Source organism: Neolamprologus multifasciatus, chromosome 7 (genome assembly GCF_963576455.1).
Source record: "Neolamprologus multifasciatus chromosome 7, fNeoMul1.2, whole genome shotgun sequence".
NCBI classification, from domain to species: Eukaryota; Metazoa; Chordata; class Actinopteri; order Cichliformes; family Cichlidae; genus Neolamprologus; species Neolamprologus multifasciatus.
In genome coordinates this window covers 18,668,307-18,683,943 of record NC_140445.1, presented here as the reverse complement: position 1 = coordinate 18,683,943, position 15,637 = coordinate 18,668,307, and the positions used below count along the sequence as shown (strand labels likewise).

General features: G+C 40.5%; 1 protein-coding gene across 4 annotated transcripts; it reads left to right on the top strand.

Annotated features, from left to right (window-relative positions):
• The first annotated feature begins 214 nt into the window (after positions 1–214).
• On the top strand, positions 215–13,548 carry ark2n (arkadia (rnf111) N-terminal like PKA signaling regulator 2n). 4 transcript variants are annotated; one of them, XM_085169257.1, is made up of 5 exons: positions 217–442; positions 1,291–2,196; positions 9,023–9,193; positions 9,630–9,741; positions 9,870–13,548. In XM_085169257.1, the coding sequence occupies exons 2-5, from the start codon at positions 1,356–1,358 to the stop codon at positions 10,057–10,059; spliced, it is 1,314 nt and encodes a 437-aa protein (XP_085025383.1). In that variant the 5' UTR covers positions 217–442; positions 1,291–1,355; the 3' UTR covers positions 10,060–13,548. The 4 variants fall into 4 exon arrangements, with proteins under 4 accessions (XP_085025384.1, XP_085025383.1, XP_085025382.1 ...); XM_085169256.1 differs by having other exon boundaries at positions 1,288–2,196; XM_085169259.1 differs by lacking the exon at positions 9,023–9,193 and having other exon boundaries at positions 220–442; positions 1,288–2,196.
• The last annotated feature ends 2,089 nt before the right edge of the window (positions 13,549–15,637 follow it).

Sequence of the window (15,637 nt, the reverse complement as noted above, 5' to 3'; positions counted from 1 at the left end):
AATGCGGATATATGGAAAGAGAGAGAGAGAGAGAGAGAAAGAGAGCGAGGGGTGGGCGGTGGGGGTGGCAGAGGATGGTGCTCGGTGTAAGAGGTAGATGATCCGCTGTGGCGACCCCCTTTGGGGAAAGAAGCCGATAGAAGAAGAAGTACTGATTTCCGAACACTAGGGGGCGCTCGTCTAAGTAGCGCATACCGGAAGTGGCGCACGTAGCTTTGTGAGCGATGGAGACATTTTAAAAAAAAACATACAGCTAACTGCTAAACAGGGCTCGCGGAGCTGCGAGTCTTCTGCGTCAAAACACATCCAAATTCTTCCAAGTTGTAAATAAGTCAAGTGCATTCAGCGGTGCACAGTTTACATATCACATATCAGAGAGGTTGCACGTTACTGAAGATGTCGAGTGTGACACTTGGAAAAGAAGAATATAAGTAACTCTGCGGTAAGTTGTAACTAGCCGAGTGCTATTTTAAAGGCTAAGTTGGTTATCGCTTTTGACTGATAGCTGCTGACATTATCCTGCTTGCTACAGCTCTGGCTGGATTCGTAGCGCTTCCATTTTTAGGCTAATGAGAGGCCGCTATCTTGCAACGTGAATATTTTTTCCACGTCCGCCTGTCACCAAGTTTGGGAATCTTAAGGTTATGACCGAGGGTAGCTTCACTGTGCAGCTAAAAGGGTGTGCTAGTTCCAGCTAGCCCTTGACACAACTAACTGAAGTAATTTATCCGGGAACAAATAAACATCCTGTAATTTACACGGGTACTATAATGGGTTTAAACCTTTGTTTAAAAGGGCCGTTTTCGCTGTCTGTGAAACCTAAAACTGAATCAGATGCTTAGCACGTACTAGCAATACCGTTAAAAACATATTCTGGCCAAATATTGTCCGACATTTAATGTGTCTGTGTTTTATACTTAAAGCAGTAATTGGATTAGAAAGGAAGAAGTATTAAACTATAATATTCCACTTTTATTTATTTTAGTATAGGGTATAGCTTTGAATTAAGAACTTTACAGTTATAGTAATAATTGTTAATTATTCAGTCTCCTAAATATTTCCAAATAAATATTGTAGTAAAGATTTATATGTCATGCAAGATATTTATTTTAATTTGTGGTGTTTTTTTTCATGTGATTCTTTTGTAAAAGTAATTCTTTTCTTTAAAAGAATTAAGGTTTAAAAACAATTGTTATTGTCTTTCAAGTTTGTGTTGTTAAAAAAAATCTTGTATACATTTTTATTTAGATTGTTTAACTAAAGTTTGTGATGCTTCGTTTCCTCCAGCAGGTGAGGTCCTGTCCAGGGACATTGGTCCATGCTTATTGGACCTTTGGCCGCTGGGCTCAACTAGCATGAAGATGGCTGACTCAGAAAAGGCAGAAGAATTTGTAGATGCTGAGTGCCCCTCAGAGTGCCTTGATGAAGCTCAATCAGCCACAGCTTCTGTTCAAGCAGAGCAGGATGAGCATCTGAAAACAGAAACCACTACCAGTACCAGTTCGCCCCCAAGGGAAAAGGAGGCTGACAGCCCCTTGAATACAGAGGGTGAGCAGAGTCTCCTGTCCATGCCATGCTTGATGAAGGAGCTTCGCAGAGACTCACCAGAGTCTCAGCATGCCTCAACAGGAAGTGACAAACCCGTGTCTCGTCATATCTACGAGAGTGACTCCTCGAACCCCTGCATGCTCTCGCCTTCATCCAGTGGCCACCTGGCTGACTCTGATACACTCTCCTCAGGGGAAGAAGGTGCTGCTCCTCCCATAGGAGAAGAGGAAGAAGGCAGCATGGAAGCTACAGGTGATCCTGGGCAGGCAGGAGGAATGCAAGCATCTGCCACAGTTGCAGGGGGGAGGAAGTCTCGACGGTCACGTTCAGAGAGTGAGGTGCCTCCAAATACGATGGCTGCAAAGAAGAACCGCTGCCAGCCCACCATGATAGCAGCCGCAGGAGGCCAGGAAAAACAAACCAATGGCAAGTTTTCAAAAGTGAAAGGTCACCGCAGTCAGAAACACAAGGAGCGCATGCGCCTGCTGAGGCAAAAACGAGAGGCAGCAGCACGGAAGAAGTACAACCTGCTGCAGGACAGCAGTACAAGTGACAGCGAGCTCACTTGTGACTCCAGCACCAGCTCCTCCGAGGATGAGGATGATGACACCTCAGGGGGTAGCAAGACAATCAAGACAGATATTCCAGGTAATAACCGATGTTTACAACGCATGCTTAAGAGCTCAGTACTACTACCATCACTGTCCACTAGCAGCCACTTAGTATTTCATATAAATCTCTGACTCACATTGCAGACTAGTACTGGTTTACAACATAAGAAAGTATTGACTACTGATCAGTTAGACATAAGAGTCTGCCTGCATGAGTTAAAAAAAAAAATTGTCAACCAAATCATTAAACTGATACAAAGACTGTACAAATCCTTCCTAACATCAAATCAATAACAGGGCTGCTTTGTTTGTTTTGTCATTTTTTTCCTTAGTTATTTTCCCATCCATGTCTATATTCATTCAAGTTGTCTTTAGATGTATACAGTATATGTTTAGAGGACCAGCACCTAGTCATAATACAGCATTACCCCTTTCAGACATGTACCGTTTTTAGTCAGACAGTCATCATCTTAGAATGCATTGGCTGGACAATCATTCTGTTCAGTTTTATCTAGAAGTCTCAACAGAGCGTCACTCTTATAGGCTGAAGCTGCTGTAGGTTCAAACCCGCATTTGCATATCACTGTCAGTATGACACAAGTCTAAAATATATGCAGTTGCATTAATGAAATTGCAACTTTGCACATCTCTCTTAGCATTTGTCTTGGTAAGACATCCATCATGAAGAATTTTCACTTTTTCCAACCCAGAAAAAAGCTCACTCGCTCTCTCTCACAGTCTATATGCTGTATTTGGGAGCTGCTACAGCAAACACTCACACATACAGAACCTGGTCCTTGTGATGATGAAGGAGGAAACCAAGTCTTCAAAAAAGGAGATTACACTTCTTCAGAGTTGAAAGTATCCTTGTCACTTTGTTTGGCACTTTATAAACCAACAGTGTATATAAAATTATATTTAAAGCTTAAAGTAAATTAAAGATCATTTAAAAAAAATGGTCTCAATATAGATTCATCACCTGATTATTCTTCTTTGGTTCTTTGGTGGTAGGTCAAAACCTCTTTGGAAGCCTTTTTTTTTTTTTTTTTTTTTTTTTGTTGATTGGCTGGAGAAATCCTGCAAATAAGACGCACATACCATGGCTCTCCCCATCACTGTTATATCAGTGAAGCTTTAAACAACTAAGCAACATTAATAATATGATTAACAATATAAAGTCCCTTTTCGATTAGTACCTACTTGGATCGACTCGGCACGTTTCGCCACAGTTTTCAGAGTTTTCTGTTAGGTCATAGTACCTGCCTGGTACCCGGTACTTTTTCGTACTTGCTCAGCCGGGGTTCCAGTGATCCAAGCAGGTACTAAAATGTGATGCCGTCAGACTGCATGCAACTGATTAGCTGGTCAGTAGCATCACAATGGCTACCAAAAACCGTGGTCCCCGAGTCTGGTGAAAAGCCACAGGCCAAGTAGCAGGTATATTTTTTGCCTCGGCGTCTACCTTTGTTGTAGCGTTCATATCACATATTAATCGCGTCGTTCACACACACATTAGGAGTTACGAAATTGTAATGGAAAACCAGTCGATCCGAGTCGAGTCCTGGCGAGTCGATCTGATCCGAGTGACAACCAAGACTGGAACAGAATGGTAAAGCAAGCAATCTGACATATCCCATGTCTGAAAGAGACTTAAACATTGTCATGAAACTCTTTCTTACTGATGATTTGCTATGGGAGTCTAATCAACATTGTCCAGCTTAGAGTGGTAAAAAAGAGTTGAGTTAATGTAACCATTACTGTGAGTTCTGCAGTTCAACAAGTCAGCCATTAATATACACAGCCTTTGCTCTAAATAGACATACTATGATCTCACTGAGTTTCAAGTCTCTGCTGCCGCTGCTGGTGTCAGTAAGCTGTAGAAATACTGGCTTATACATGAGTAAGGACATAAAATCCAATATCTAATGTTCTGTTTCACTAGATTGCCTAACCTCATAAGTAATTAGTCTGTTTTGTTAGAGGGAGTTTACCAAGTATTTCATTCACATGAAAACTGCTGGGCATTTAGCATTGCATTTCCTGCATTTCTGTCCTTACTAAATATTCCTTAATGTTTCAGTATTCTTTTTGTCCTGACCCATCACACACTTCACTCCTCCTACAGTGAATCATGTTAGAAATGTAGTTGGGTGCTTTCCTATACTTTAAATGATTTTGCAACACCTTAGATGAGCCCGTGAGTTCTTGTCATCCAGTTGAAAGTGTAAATGCATACAAATATATACAAATCTAATTGAGAATGGCTTTTTGCGAAACTGTGGGCCAGAGGTGTCTACCTGGAATGAACACTCATTGGCAAACGCTGATTGTAACGCCTGCATGCACGTTAGACCCCGTGAGTTTGCTTACGTGTTGTAGAAATCTCTTGGGTGAGTTGAATTCTCCAGAAGTAGCTCCTATCAGGCTGGTGTTTAAAGGTCTGCCAACGGAAGAGAAGCACTCGGTTTACTGTTGGATGATCTTTTGATCATGATTGTGTTCTTTAGTATATAGCTTGATGCATTTTATTATCATTTTTACATTCAAATCAAATTTTAGTTTCTTGTGTTTCATATATGATCCGTAATAAATTGTTTTTGTTTATATGTAGGAGCATTAGTAAAGGTACTTTGGCTTATATAAAGTCTATCTCTTAGTTATGTCTGTTGCTTTTGCGTCTCAGATTTGAAGTTATTTTGCTTTGGGTGGTTGCATTTACTTTAAAATCTTACACCTTTTCCAAATCACTCGATCAGTCACCCCCAGACCACCAATTATCTTCCTCCAGGGACATGAAATGTTTTCAGCCATTTTTACATCCCGCACACAGATTTGAGTGCTACAACTGCATGATGTAGTCCATCAGCATGAAAAGAGTCGATCTGCACGTTACCTGAAACAAACTGTCATTTTCTCTGTAATGCAAAAGTCCACCTCCGAAGCATGAAAGTGCTACTGTATTTTCTTATGGCTTGGCCTCAATGTCTTTAAAGCTGGCTTCAGACGTGCTTCGGAGAGATCCAGAGTGGGATCCCAGATTCATGGGTTACTGGACAGCGGCTCGTGGGACAGGAACGGCATCGGCAGCGTTCTGGAGGAGGCCATGACGCGCTTTGCTGTGATGCAGCGTCAGACTGAGGAGCGCTTCCGCGTCTGGATGGAAAAGCTTGCACACCTCGACTCGGACAACGATTCTTCCAAGCGCTCGAGTGACGGCCCAGAAGGGCAGCAGCAGCCCTCACAGGGGGCACGGCCTTCCCCCCCAAGCTCATTTTTGCCATCTTCAGAGTCTGCAGAGACTATGGCTGCCTACATGTTGGCACGAGAGAACAACAGTCTCACCCACACCCCTATAAACAACAACAACAACATCCACCCTGAAGTTGTCACTCAGAATGGAAATCTAGGTGTTCCAGACCCTGGTCTCTTGAATGTTTAGATTTCACTTCTGCTTCACCCCTCGCAGTTTCTTACTTTGATCTCGGCAAGTGTAGAGATAGTTAAGGCAGAAAGCAATGGGGTATACCCGTTCAAGGATGTGAGGGCACTAAACAGAAACACCACCAGCAGCAGCAGCTGGGCCTGAACTGGTCATTTGAACTTGACTCTGTGCAGACCAGGGGCCCGTGCTATGAAGCAGGTTTAACATGTCTTCTTTATATGGCTTTATTAAGCCTAGCAAAAACAGTCACATGGAGTCTGGTTATCGGTTGTTGTTGTTTTTTTGTTTGTTTGTTTGTTTTAATTAAACCCAGCTATGAGCATTTTCGCATAACATGCGTGATGGTGGCACCAGATGACCAACTGCAAAGACTATGGGACTATAGCCACTTAAAGTCAGAACAAACAGTAATCCTGATATGAAGAAAATTAAAAATGTAATCCAGGCAAAAAGCCAGGAGGAAAAATTGGCATAAAATTGCATTTTGTGTGAATGTGCAATTTACTAAAAGGCCCATTAGTGATGATGCTCCATCACTGACAAACAAGAAAATATAACTAGAATTACAATGATGTATTTCTTCAAATTCATGTGTTACCTGTGGTTGTTTATTTAGATAATTTTAGCTCTGTTGTTTCAGCTACAACCCGGGTAATGTTAAATCGAATGACATCAGGTAAAATATTTTTATAAATTCTTGCTAATTTTATAAGGTCAAAAGCACTGGAATTTAATCAGTTAAAGAGTCTTGATTTAGCATTATATTGCTATAAAAAGACATATGGAAAGAAGAAATGGGCTCAAATGCTCACAGGCATAAGTGAAATAAAACCCGCTCAGTGCATGTGCTGTACAGCCCAAAGGTGCTTCACAAAAGACAACCAATTGGTCAGTAGTTGGTGCTTTATATACGTTCATCTGTTATGTTGAACATGACCTACTCAGGAGGTCGTGTATTTTGGTGTGGTCTAATGTGGCAGTGTACCTGCAGAAAGAACTGAATTTGGAAGCAGGGGAACCCTGAAAACCTGAAACGAGCTTGGAATCCTGCTTTGTAGCACGGGCCCCCGAGGCTCAGCATGTGTGCTGGCACTGAATCACTGTGAGATTTGACACTGAGAAAAATTCAACTCACCTATTTGATTTCTGCAGCATCTGTGACACGGAAACATGGCTTCTCAATAGACTGAGTCAGGGCTCTTATTGTATTGCTTTGCTTTCGTTTTTTCGTTTTTTTCAGCACCAGCTGAATACCCTCTTTGACACATACAGAGTAACTTTTTTATTTCTTTCATTCAGCATATGAACTATAATGATGGGTAGCCATCATTGGTGTTAAGTGGGGTGCTGCTGTGTAATAGCATGTGCCTTGTCATTCTGAACTCATGCTGGGAATGATGGGTAAAGCATTATAGTGCTGTTTCCTTAAGAATCAGGTTTACCACTGCATACCCCCCGTTTGTCTTGAACTGTTTGCACTTTGCTTGTAAACAGTTCAGGAAAATCTTGTGACAACCTTTATTTTGGTGGCATAGCTTTACTAACAGAACATTTAAACATAGATATGCCTATAAATATAAACACCATATACTAACCCACACAATTTCTTGCTTTTTTTAAAAAATCTATATTAAGGATTAGACGTGTTTACATTTTTAAATAAAGGCCTTTCTGTTACATTTGCTGCTGGCGCTGCATTTGCGCAGTAACATGAAACGAGTGATTGAGGAATCTGGAAAAGAAAACTCCTTGTGGTTATTTTAGTAGCTTAGGTGTAGATTTTGAACATCATATAAGGCATGGGTTCTTTTGTTGTGGCTATTGGCTGCATTGGCCTCAAATCTTCAGTCATATTATAGTAATGGGTATTTGTCTACTTCAATTTTTGTTTGCACTGGTCTGCCAGTTTATCCAGTGTCCCCACCAGGCACTGCGTATTCGCATCTTGACTTTAAACTGAAAACCCAGGCATCAAACGTGCAGATATAGAGCAGTAATACAGCTGCAGTATGGTGCATGGCAATGTTTACGGATTTTTTTCTAATTTAAAAAAGAAAAGAAAAAGTGAGATCTATGTGATCAAGTGGCCTTCTGGTTCACATCCTGTGGTCTTTGAAAGGGGGGAGGAAACAATCCTCCTTGAACCCCCCCCCCCCTCCCCCCACACTGTTTTCACTGATGTAGATGACCATTTGGGTCTTATTTCTAAACACTGCTAACAACCATCACAGAGACTGATGAAGGAATCTTTGGCCTGATCATATTTAAAGTTAAGATGTTAAAAAGTGTTCTCTATATGTGTATATGTAGCCCTATGACTGTCATTTTTACAGAGCCTAAAGCTAAGCGACGTGTTCCCCCCACCTGTTTGCATGCGAGTATATTAGTATATAGAATGTGCAAGGCCAAATTAGTTTACATCAGCAGCACGTGTGCTAGCTATAGCTTTTCCTTATGCTGATAAATGGTGACTGACGGGACATTTTATCTCTATATTTTATTTTCCTTTTGATTGTTTTCCCTTGACCTAACGGTTTCATATTGTGTGAAGATTGCTTGTTTTGTAATGCGTTCCTTTGCCATTACGGATTTAAATAGATCCAGCGTCAGCTCTCCTGTACTCCTTAAAACTAGACTTTTAAATCAACAGTTTTGTCAGCACAGTAACGAGAGCCTGTGCATGAAATCAAAATGTGCATTAAAAACAACAGCAAGGACAGTCCATTGTTTACCAAAGACACTAACCTGGTCTACATTAGTGCTTTTCTATCTCTAATACATGGCCTTTATATTGGCAAGTGTTTGGTTTCTTTGGTAACCCTAGTATCTACCTATATCAGCTATTCATAGGCAGTGTTCTCTCACAGTACATGCTGTCCAGACAAAACCCCTCTCACACACCCACAGATGTCTGGATAGCAGAGTGTGTGTCTGTCTGTGTCTCTCTCTCTCTTTCCCAGGGACTCCTTTTTACAGGGTAGAACAATTATGTGCTCCCGCTCTTCTAGTTACACTCCTGTTGTTTGGCTTTGTTTTGTTTAGTTTTTTTGACTATCCTCACTACATTTCATTCACTGAGTAAGATTATTTTGAAATGTGTTTTGTAACGACTGTATTCGAGTGTAGTTTTTATGTGAATGGCTGTTATTTTAAAAAGCAATAAATGAAAAGAACAAAAGGTTTGTTGATGTGCTTCAAATACAACCATCATTTATAAAAGTATAATGCATTGTTTTATTTTAGAGTTAATGTAGACCTTTACTTCAGGGGAAATGGGGGACCAATGGGGGTTTTCTTGTCTATTGTAGATGCTAAGACTTAGCGGGTCTGTGGAAGCAGTGTCCAGTCTCTCATTCAAACAGAAGTCGCACTATTCCCAGGCATGATTTGAATAATGAAGTGTTTTCTTTGTTCTCTGCAGACGGGCCTCCAGTAGTGGGTCACTATGATATTTCAGACACTGATTCTAACCACGAGAGTATGAATGTGGAGGCAGTCCGGCCCACGGTGATAAAGCATGAGCTAAAAACACACAGAGGCCAGGATATGGCAGCTCACTCTGGGTGTATAAGAGCTCTGAGCTCTACCTCAGGTCAGTTACAAACCCGGTATAATAAATTCCAATCCTCTCAGTGAAGGCAGGACATTTTAAAGGCATGGGTTGTCATCAGTAAGCTGAAATGTGCCGTGTGGCAGGAAGCGGTCTTATTAATCTCAGCAAGACACTTTTGAAGCACTCTTTATCCCACACACCGCCAGCTGGCATTTGATGTTACTAAAAGTCTTGACCTTTTTGCAGCCGACACAACATGAATATAAAGGCAGCCATCTAATGTGTCACTCCATGCTGTCCAGTCAGTTTTACAAACACCACTGTCAGCTTCATCTCTGTTTTGTGTTGGGGTTTGTGTTTTTTGTGTGTCTGTGTCAAAGCAGCTGCTGTCTTCACGTGTCAGCGAGGTCTGAAGCGCTCTACTGCTTCGGCCCTCCTCACAAAGCATGACTGTGTTCCTCTACATTTGTTTCAGGCCACATGGAGGCAGAGCTGTCGCACAAGGAGAGCTCTCAGCACAAGGGCCAGATTAACATTGTTTCCTCTGACAGTGAGGTGGAAATAGTCGGAGTGCAAGAAAAAGCACGGTAAAGACTTTCAGTGGGGAAACTAACTGTAAAATTCTACTGTTACTGCCCACCCCTCCACTGAATTCAACTTTTTACTTCTTTTTTTTTTTTTACTTTTTTTTTTTTTCTTTCCTTTTCAAATCTAGATGCGCCCATCCTTGCGGGGGGGTCATAAAGAGTTTGTCCTCCTGGAAAGAGAACTCAGGGGAGCAGTTAAACAGCACAAATCAATCACAGCTCTGGACTACTGTTTCCCCTCAGCCCAACTGGGTGTCCCCTCCTGAAGTGGTGGACCTCACGCTGGACGAGGACGGCGGACACAAATACCTACTTTAAAAAAAAACAAAAAAAAAACAACGTATACACTGAAGACTTTTTTTTTTCCCTACACACCTCTTCCTCCAACTTCTCCTCATCCATCTTGCCTCTCCTCCACGTTAAAGCTAAACTGAATCCTTTCTAGAGTTGTGGCCTCGCATGTAACCGCTTGTGGACTCTTCCTGCTCCAAAGCACTCTTTTGTTTTTAACTTTACTGTTGAACAATCATGTATCAAAGCCATTCAACTGGTGTGATTCCCTGACCTTTGCTTGTCAGCTATGAATTTTAGCTGCATCTAAATGGCACAGCACCTGAAGTGAAGGTGGAAATGTACAAGAATGATTTATCTGGTAATGATAGCAATATCTTCCCTTCATTTAATACCTCAGTTACCCTTCAATACCAGATATAGGCAGTGTGTCATGTGCTTGCAAGCCGTATAGTGAACATTTCAAGTTGCTGCTTTAGAGCAGGTCAGTATCATGAGATGGCTGTGAACCTGCTTCACTACAGATTTGAATGAAATGTTTTCAGAATTGATTTGGCTTTTTTTTTTTTTTTTTTTTTGGGTAAATCTGCAGCCACCTTAGGTCAGAACAGAATGGCAGCTTGTACACTTAGTGACAAATGACAAAGTTTACTTTGTATCTGTCAAGGGTAACGTTATTTTTTTTCCCCCCATTTTCAAAGGTCTTTTGCCACTGGACTTGCATTTAGATCCGTCTGCCTTTGTAGATTGTTTTACTATACGGTGTACAACCCATGCTCTGATCCTGTCAGTGAGTGCTTTGCTTCATTTGAAAAGAAGTATCGGATATTTAGGGAAACTTTCACTATTTTCAGAGAGTTAGATGAGAAGACTGGTAACGGAAATCTATTTAAAAAATAAAGCAGTTTAGAGCTAGGTGGATGGGGTTCTTGAGGTAGAGTGGTAAATGGACTGTATTTATTGCTCTTTTCCCTTCACCCACATTCATACAAGCACTTTTTTTCTGTCCATGCCTAAGCACTCGCACATGCATGCATTAATGGGAACTCTGGGTTCAATATCTTGCCCAAGGATCCTTCGACATGAAGAAGAGCCAGGGATTGGATCACTGATCTTCCAATCAGTAGAGGACCTTTAATCTTCAGAGCCACACAGAGAGTGAGGCATAATTGGAGAGTCAGGTTTTTTGATTTCCTAGCTCCATCTAGCCACATGTCAAAAGGGTCAAAATTTTGAACTCCAGAATCTTCCCATTAATGTGTAATCTGCATCTGACTGTTTGTGTGATAGTGCTGGATGCATGTTTGTGTGATGGGTGTTTTAGGTGGGTGACAAAAAATAAAAACTAAAACCGCAGTCCATTTATATTCGCTCGACAGAAATCAGGGTAACACTCTCTCCAAGAGCCACATACTAGTTTCCTTGCATTTACTAGTTAACACATGGTATATCAGTATGACTAGTTTAAAAAAGAAAAGAATTTTTTTTTTTACATGCTGTAGTGTGAAACCCCGGACACTGTGTACACATTGGTCTTTGACTGACGAGTCATTAACAGTTATCCTCCTTTTATACTCCTTATGTAAACCATAAATTACAAAATGAGCTTCATGTTTCATTCTGTATGACCTGAAACTAGTGATGGAGCCCATGAAGTCATCAAGGAAGTGTTCAGAGAGGTTACAGAGCAAGCAGGTTGACGGCTGTTTTCCGATAGGCTCGCACACAACCAGAAGTCTTTTTGCAGCCAGAGGAGTCACCTGCTGCCGGCTGTTAAAAAGAATGCAGGTTTAAGACACTTGGGAGTTGGTTTCTCCACCTTTAGTATGGTCAGAAATAAATAGGTCAAGTAGATGGACACGAGCATGCTTGCAGTTTCCTTGGTCTCTATTCTTTCTACTAAGCTAACTGGCCACTAGCTTCACACAGTCAGGTTATCGATCTTCTCATCTAATGTTTACTCATCACCAGAATGCCAATAAATATTTCTGAAGAAGTCACTTCATTTAAAATTTCAGTTTTTGTTTGTTGCCACTATATTACAGGAACAATAAAACTTTATTTTTGGTTGAGGGTGTCTTGTTTTTTGGGCCCTCCACAAGAATTCAAGTTTGTCATGTGACACCTGGGGGAAATTAATTGCACACCTGTGATTTGAAGCCTGGGAAGAAAATAAGCAACAAAAAAAAAAGACCAAGCTACAAAACACTACGACAGTGCTGTTTTTGTTTTCAAAGATGCATTGGAAGCCACACTTTTGTTACAGTGTCTGAGTGTTCAAGGGCAACTTTAATTATCGGTGAATGTATGTCCTCGCCGTGCTGGCTGGTTGTACTTATTGTTTGCATGCTTACCTTGAATGGATGCAAACTCCTTTAAATCTCTGGGGACCCCTTTATAATAACTGAGGAACTGTATCTTCCAATGAATACTGCAAAGCAAGATGGCCTGAATGCCTTGAAATGTGCACTATTTCCTTTTAGAAAGGTTTAAAGCTTATTCTTTTACCTTACAAAGCAGCGGATTTTGCTATCGCAACAATAAATATTTTAATAATAGATGTGAATTTCACAAACACACATATATCTATACATATATATCTATAGAAAAAGAGTAAAAGTGATGTTGAGTTTATGCCCAATGTGTGAGTTATGGGGCATTTATAGATGAGATGATTACTGTATAAACTGTTTTCTGTTTTTCTTTTTGTTTTTCAACCCTGATCCTCAGGGCCTGCTTGCTCTCTTTCCCGCTGTCTTCTTTTGTCCTCATGCAGTACTGCAGCCACGCTGGCTAAAAAAAAAATGTAATCAACAACTTTACAGGCTATTTTAACACATTTCTTGTAAGTGCATATTTAATAACATATACTTTCTAAGTGACGCTTGATAATTATAGATTTATTTTAACTTCTGCTGGTCACAGAAAGGTAAAATTTGAACGATCTAAACCAAAGTCTATATGGAGCTTATGTTCTCAGTTTATTTCCCAATTTATTCTTAGAAATTTACTATGTGAATCTGAATCTCTTCATTTGGAAGTCAGTGAATTTGCTGTGAAAAGATCGAATATAGTTACAAATTGAATATATTGTTGAATATATATTTGGTTTTACTTGGCCAGTTTTTTCTGTTATATACAGCTACCACTGTAAGAAGTCTGTACCACAACACTTCAGCTTGCAAAAACCATTTTGCTGTTTTTCTGTGGGACTATTATGAAATGCTAGCGAGGCATCACTTGTGTCTTTAGTGATATAAGTGTGGTAGAAACCAGGGCAGTGATGCTGGTTGCACATAGCATGTTTGGTGGCATCTTTCATCCTCAGCTCCGATGTTATCGTCATTACCGGTATTTCAGCCTCGCTCTCCTGTTTTTGTTCCGTTTTGCTGTCAGTATTTTAACTTAACAGAAGTGTTTATTTTGTTGCTTCTGCAAGTCCTTGACTTCCTTGAAATTATGTCTGTAGAACAAAAAGAAACTATTTTAAAACTAAATAAACGGACCGTTATTTAATGAGCTCTTGTCAAGTCATTTATTTCTGTGTTTTACAAGCATATATTTGCAGTCTTTGCTCGTGTGCTGTGACTGGTGTCAAGATTTTGCTAGGAAAATAGGCAAGAGGGGGATTGAATGAATGCATAATTGGCTGCCTTTTCTGGCAGACCAAAGTGGTGTAATTAATCTGAGACGAGGATGGTGACACGTTTCAGCCTTTCAGGTATGTTTACAACTGTAGCATAAAGTGCAATTTGAATTTCACTTTTAACAGTTCACCCTAAAAATTTTAAATCATGTCATTACAAGACTGATAAATGTATCTGAATTCTTGCTTACTGTGAGTGTTGTTTGAGTGTTCTTATCTGTAGAGTCCTGTGCACAACTCTCGAGCCAACTCTCATTCCTTTTACATTTCCATCATGAAATATAACTATAAGGTAAGAGGGAACAATATAAGTGAGTTACTGAAACGTGCACACATGAAACACAGTATATAAGAATAAAAAATAGTTTGTACAGTTCTAATAGCTTGAAATTAATATTTGGTATGGCCGCCTTTATATTTCGACACAGCCAGGAATCTTTCTCCAGGCTTCTTGAAGGACATTCAAAGCGCTCTTTGGATGTTGGCTGCCTTTTGTTCTGCTCTCAGTCAAGATGATCCCACACTGCTTCAATAATTTGAGGTCCAAGCTCTGGGGAGGCCAATACAAATTTTACAGATGACTGTTGACACTCACTGTTGTACCTCTACCCTGACGTCCTTGGTACATATTCATGATAATAAGACATGTTGCCACTGGTTTTCAGTCCAGTTCTTGTGTAATTTGGCATACCTCAACATACCTTTCTGCCTGTTTCTCTTCCTTAAGCATAACTCCTTGATAGCGACCCCATTAAGACCATTTATGATTCAGTGAACATTAGATGGATGAAGTGAAGGCCCACATGAATCTCTCCATCTTACTTCTAAAGGACATGACTTTCAGATGCTGCTCATCTGCTGTAGATTTTTCATTTTTTAGCCCTGATGCTTCTTCTTTTGTACTCCACTTCTCGAGCTTCCTCAATTTTTTTTAGGGAGACACTGCACACCACACCAAGATGTGCCAAGTTTTAAGCTAATATCTTTTTGGAAATGGCCTTGTTAGTGCAGAAATTGAATTTTACACATGTCAAGTTTGACAGTTTTCCTACATGCAAATAAAGAAATGGGAACAAGTTATGTGTTTACAACTTCAAGTTCTTTCTAAGTTGTCTGCCACAAAACTGGTTTAACAACAACACTAGTTCAACCTTCGAGTAACGTATCCTTTATTGTGTTTGAATGATTGATAGGTCAGTGTTAAGTGACTTAACAAACAAACAAAATGATTAGGTACAAGGTCTGGATTGAAAATGAGTGAAAAAGCAGCCAATGTCCAAGAACACTTTAACAGATCTTCAGAAGCCTGGAGAACTATTGCTCAAGATCACTTTTAAAAGAAATTACAAGCGTCTGGCTCCTTGGAAACAAAATATTTAAAGGGTGTCACAAGACTTAGTACTGTATAACTGCCACCATAGGTATAGCACTTAACAAGATGTCTCATTGTTTATTTTATTCTGTGGCCAAGCAGTCTAGACGACTGCCTGACTGTGAACAATGCAGGTTCATCCTCACCCACCAAAGTAGCATGCCAGGTCAGAGGTCACCCTGTAACACCTGCCACTAGGGGGACATATGGAGTTCACATGAAGAAGACAATGAGGGAGTGGAGCAATGCAGTCTGCGGGGCCCTTTAATGAAAAACTAAAGCCCTTTAGCCAGCTCTTTTCACCCTCGGGGCAGAACATCAGCTGTATGCTAATTTTCACAGGGCAGCGGTGGCCTCACAGAGCAGTGAATGTGCTGGCTCACTCTCAAAGCCAGAAATGATTGCGCTTCATCTTGCAGATGTCCTTTTACACTAAACGATGCCACTTAGGATTTTTGTGTTGTACGTGTTTTGTTCCAAGTTATCTCCAGTTTCTTCAAAATGGCATTTCATTTGTTCAGTCCTTGCTCTGCCCACCTCCAGAGGGCTTTCTAAAAATAAAGAGTGGAAATAAGTCTCATTTCCGG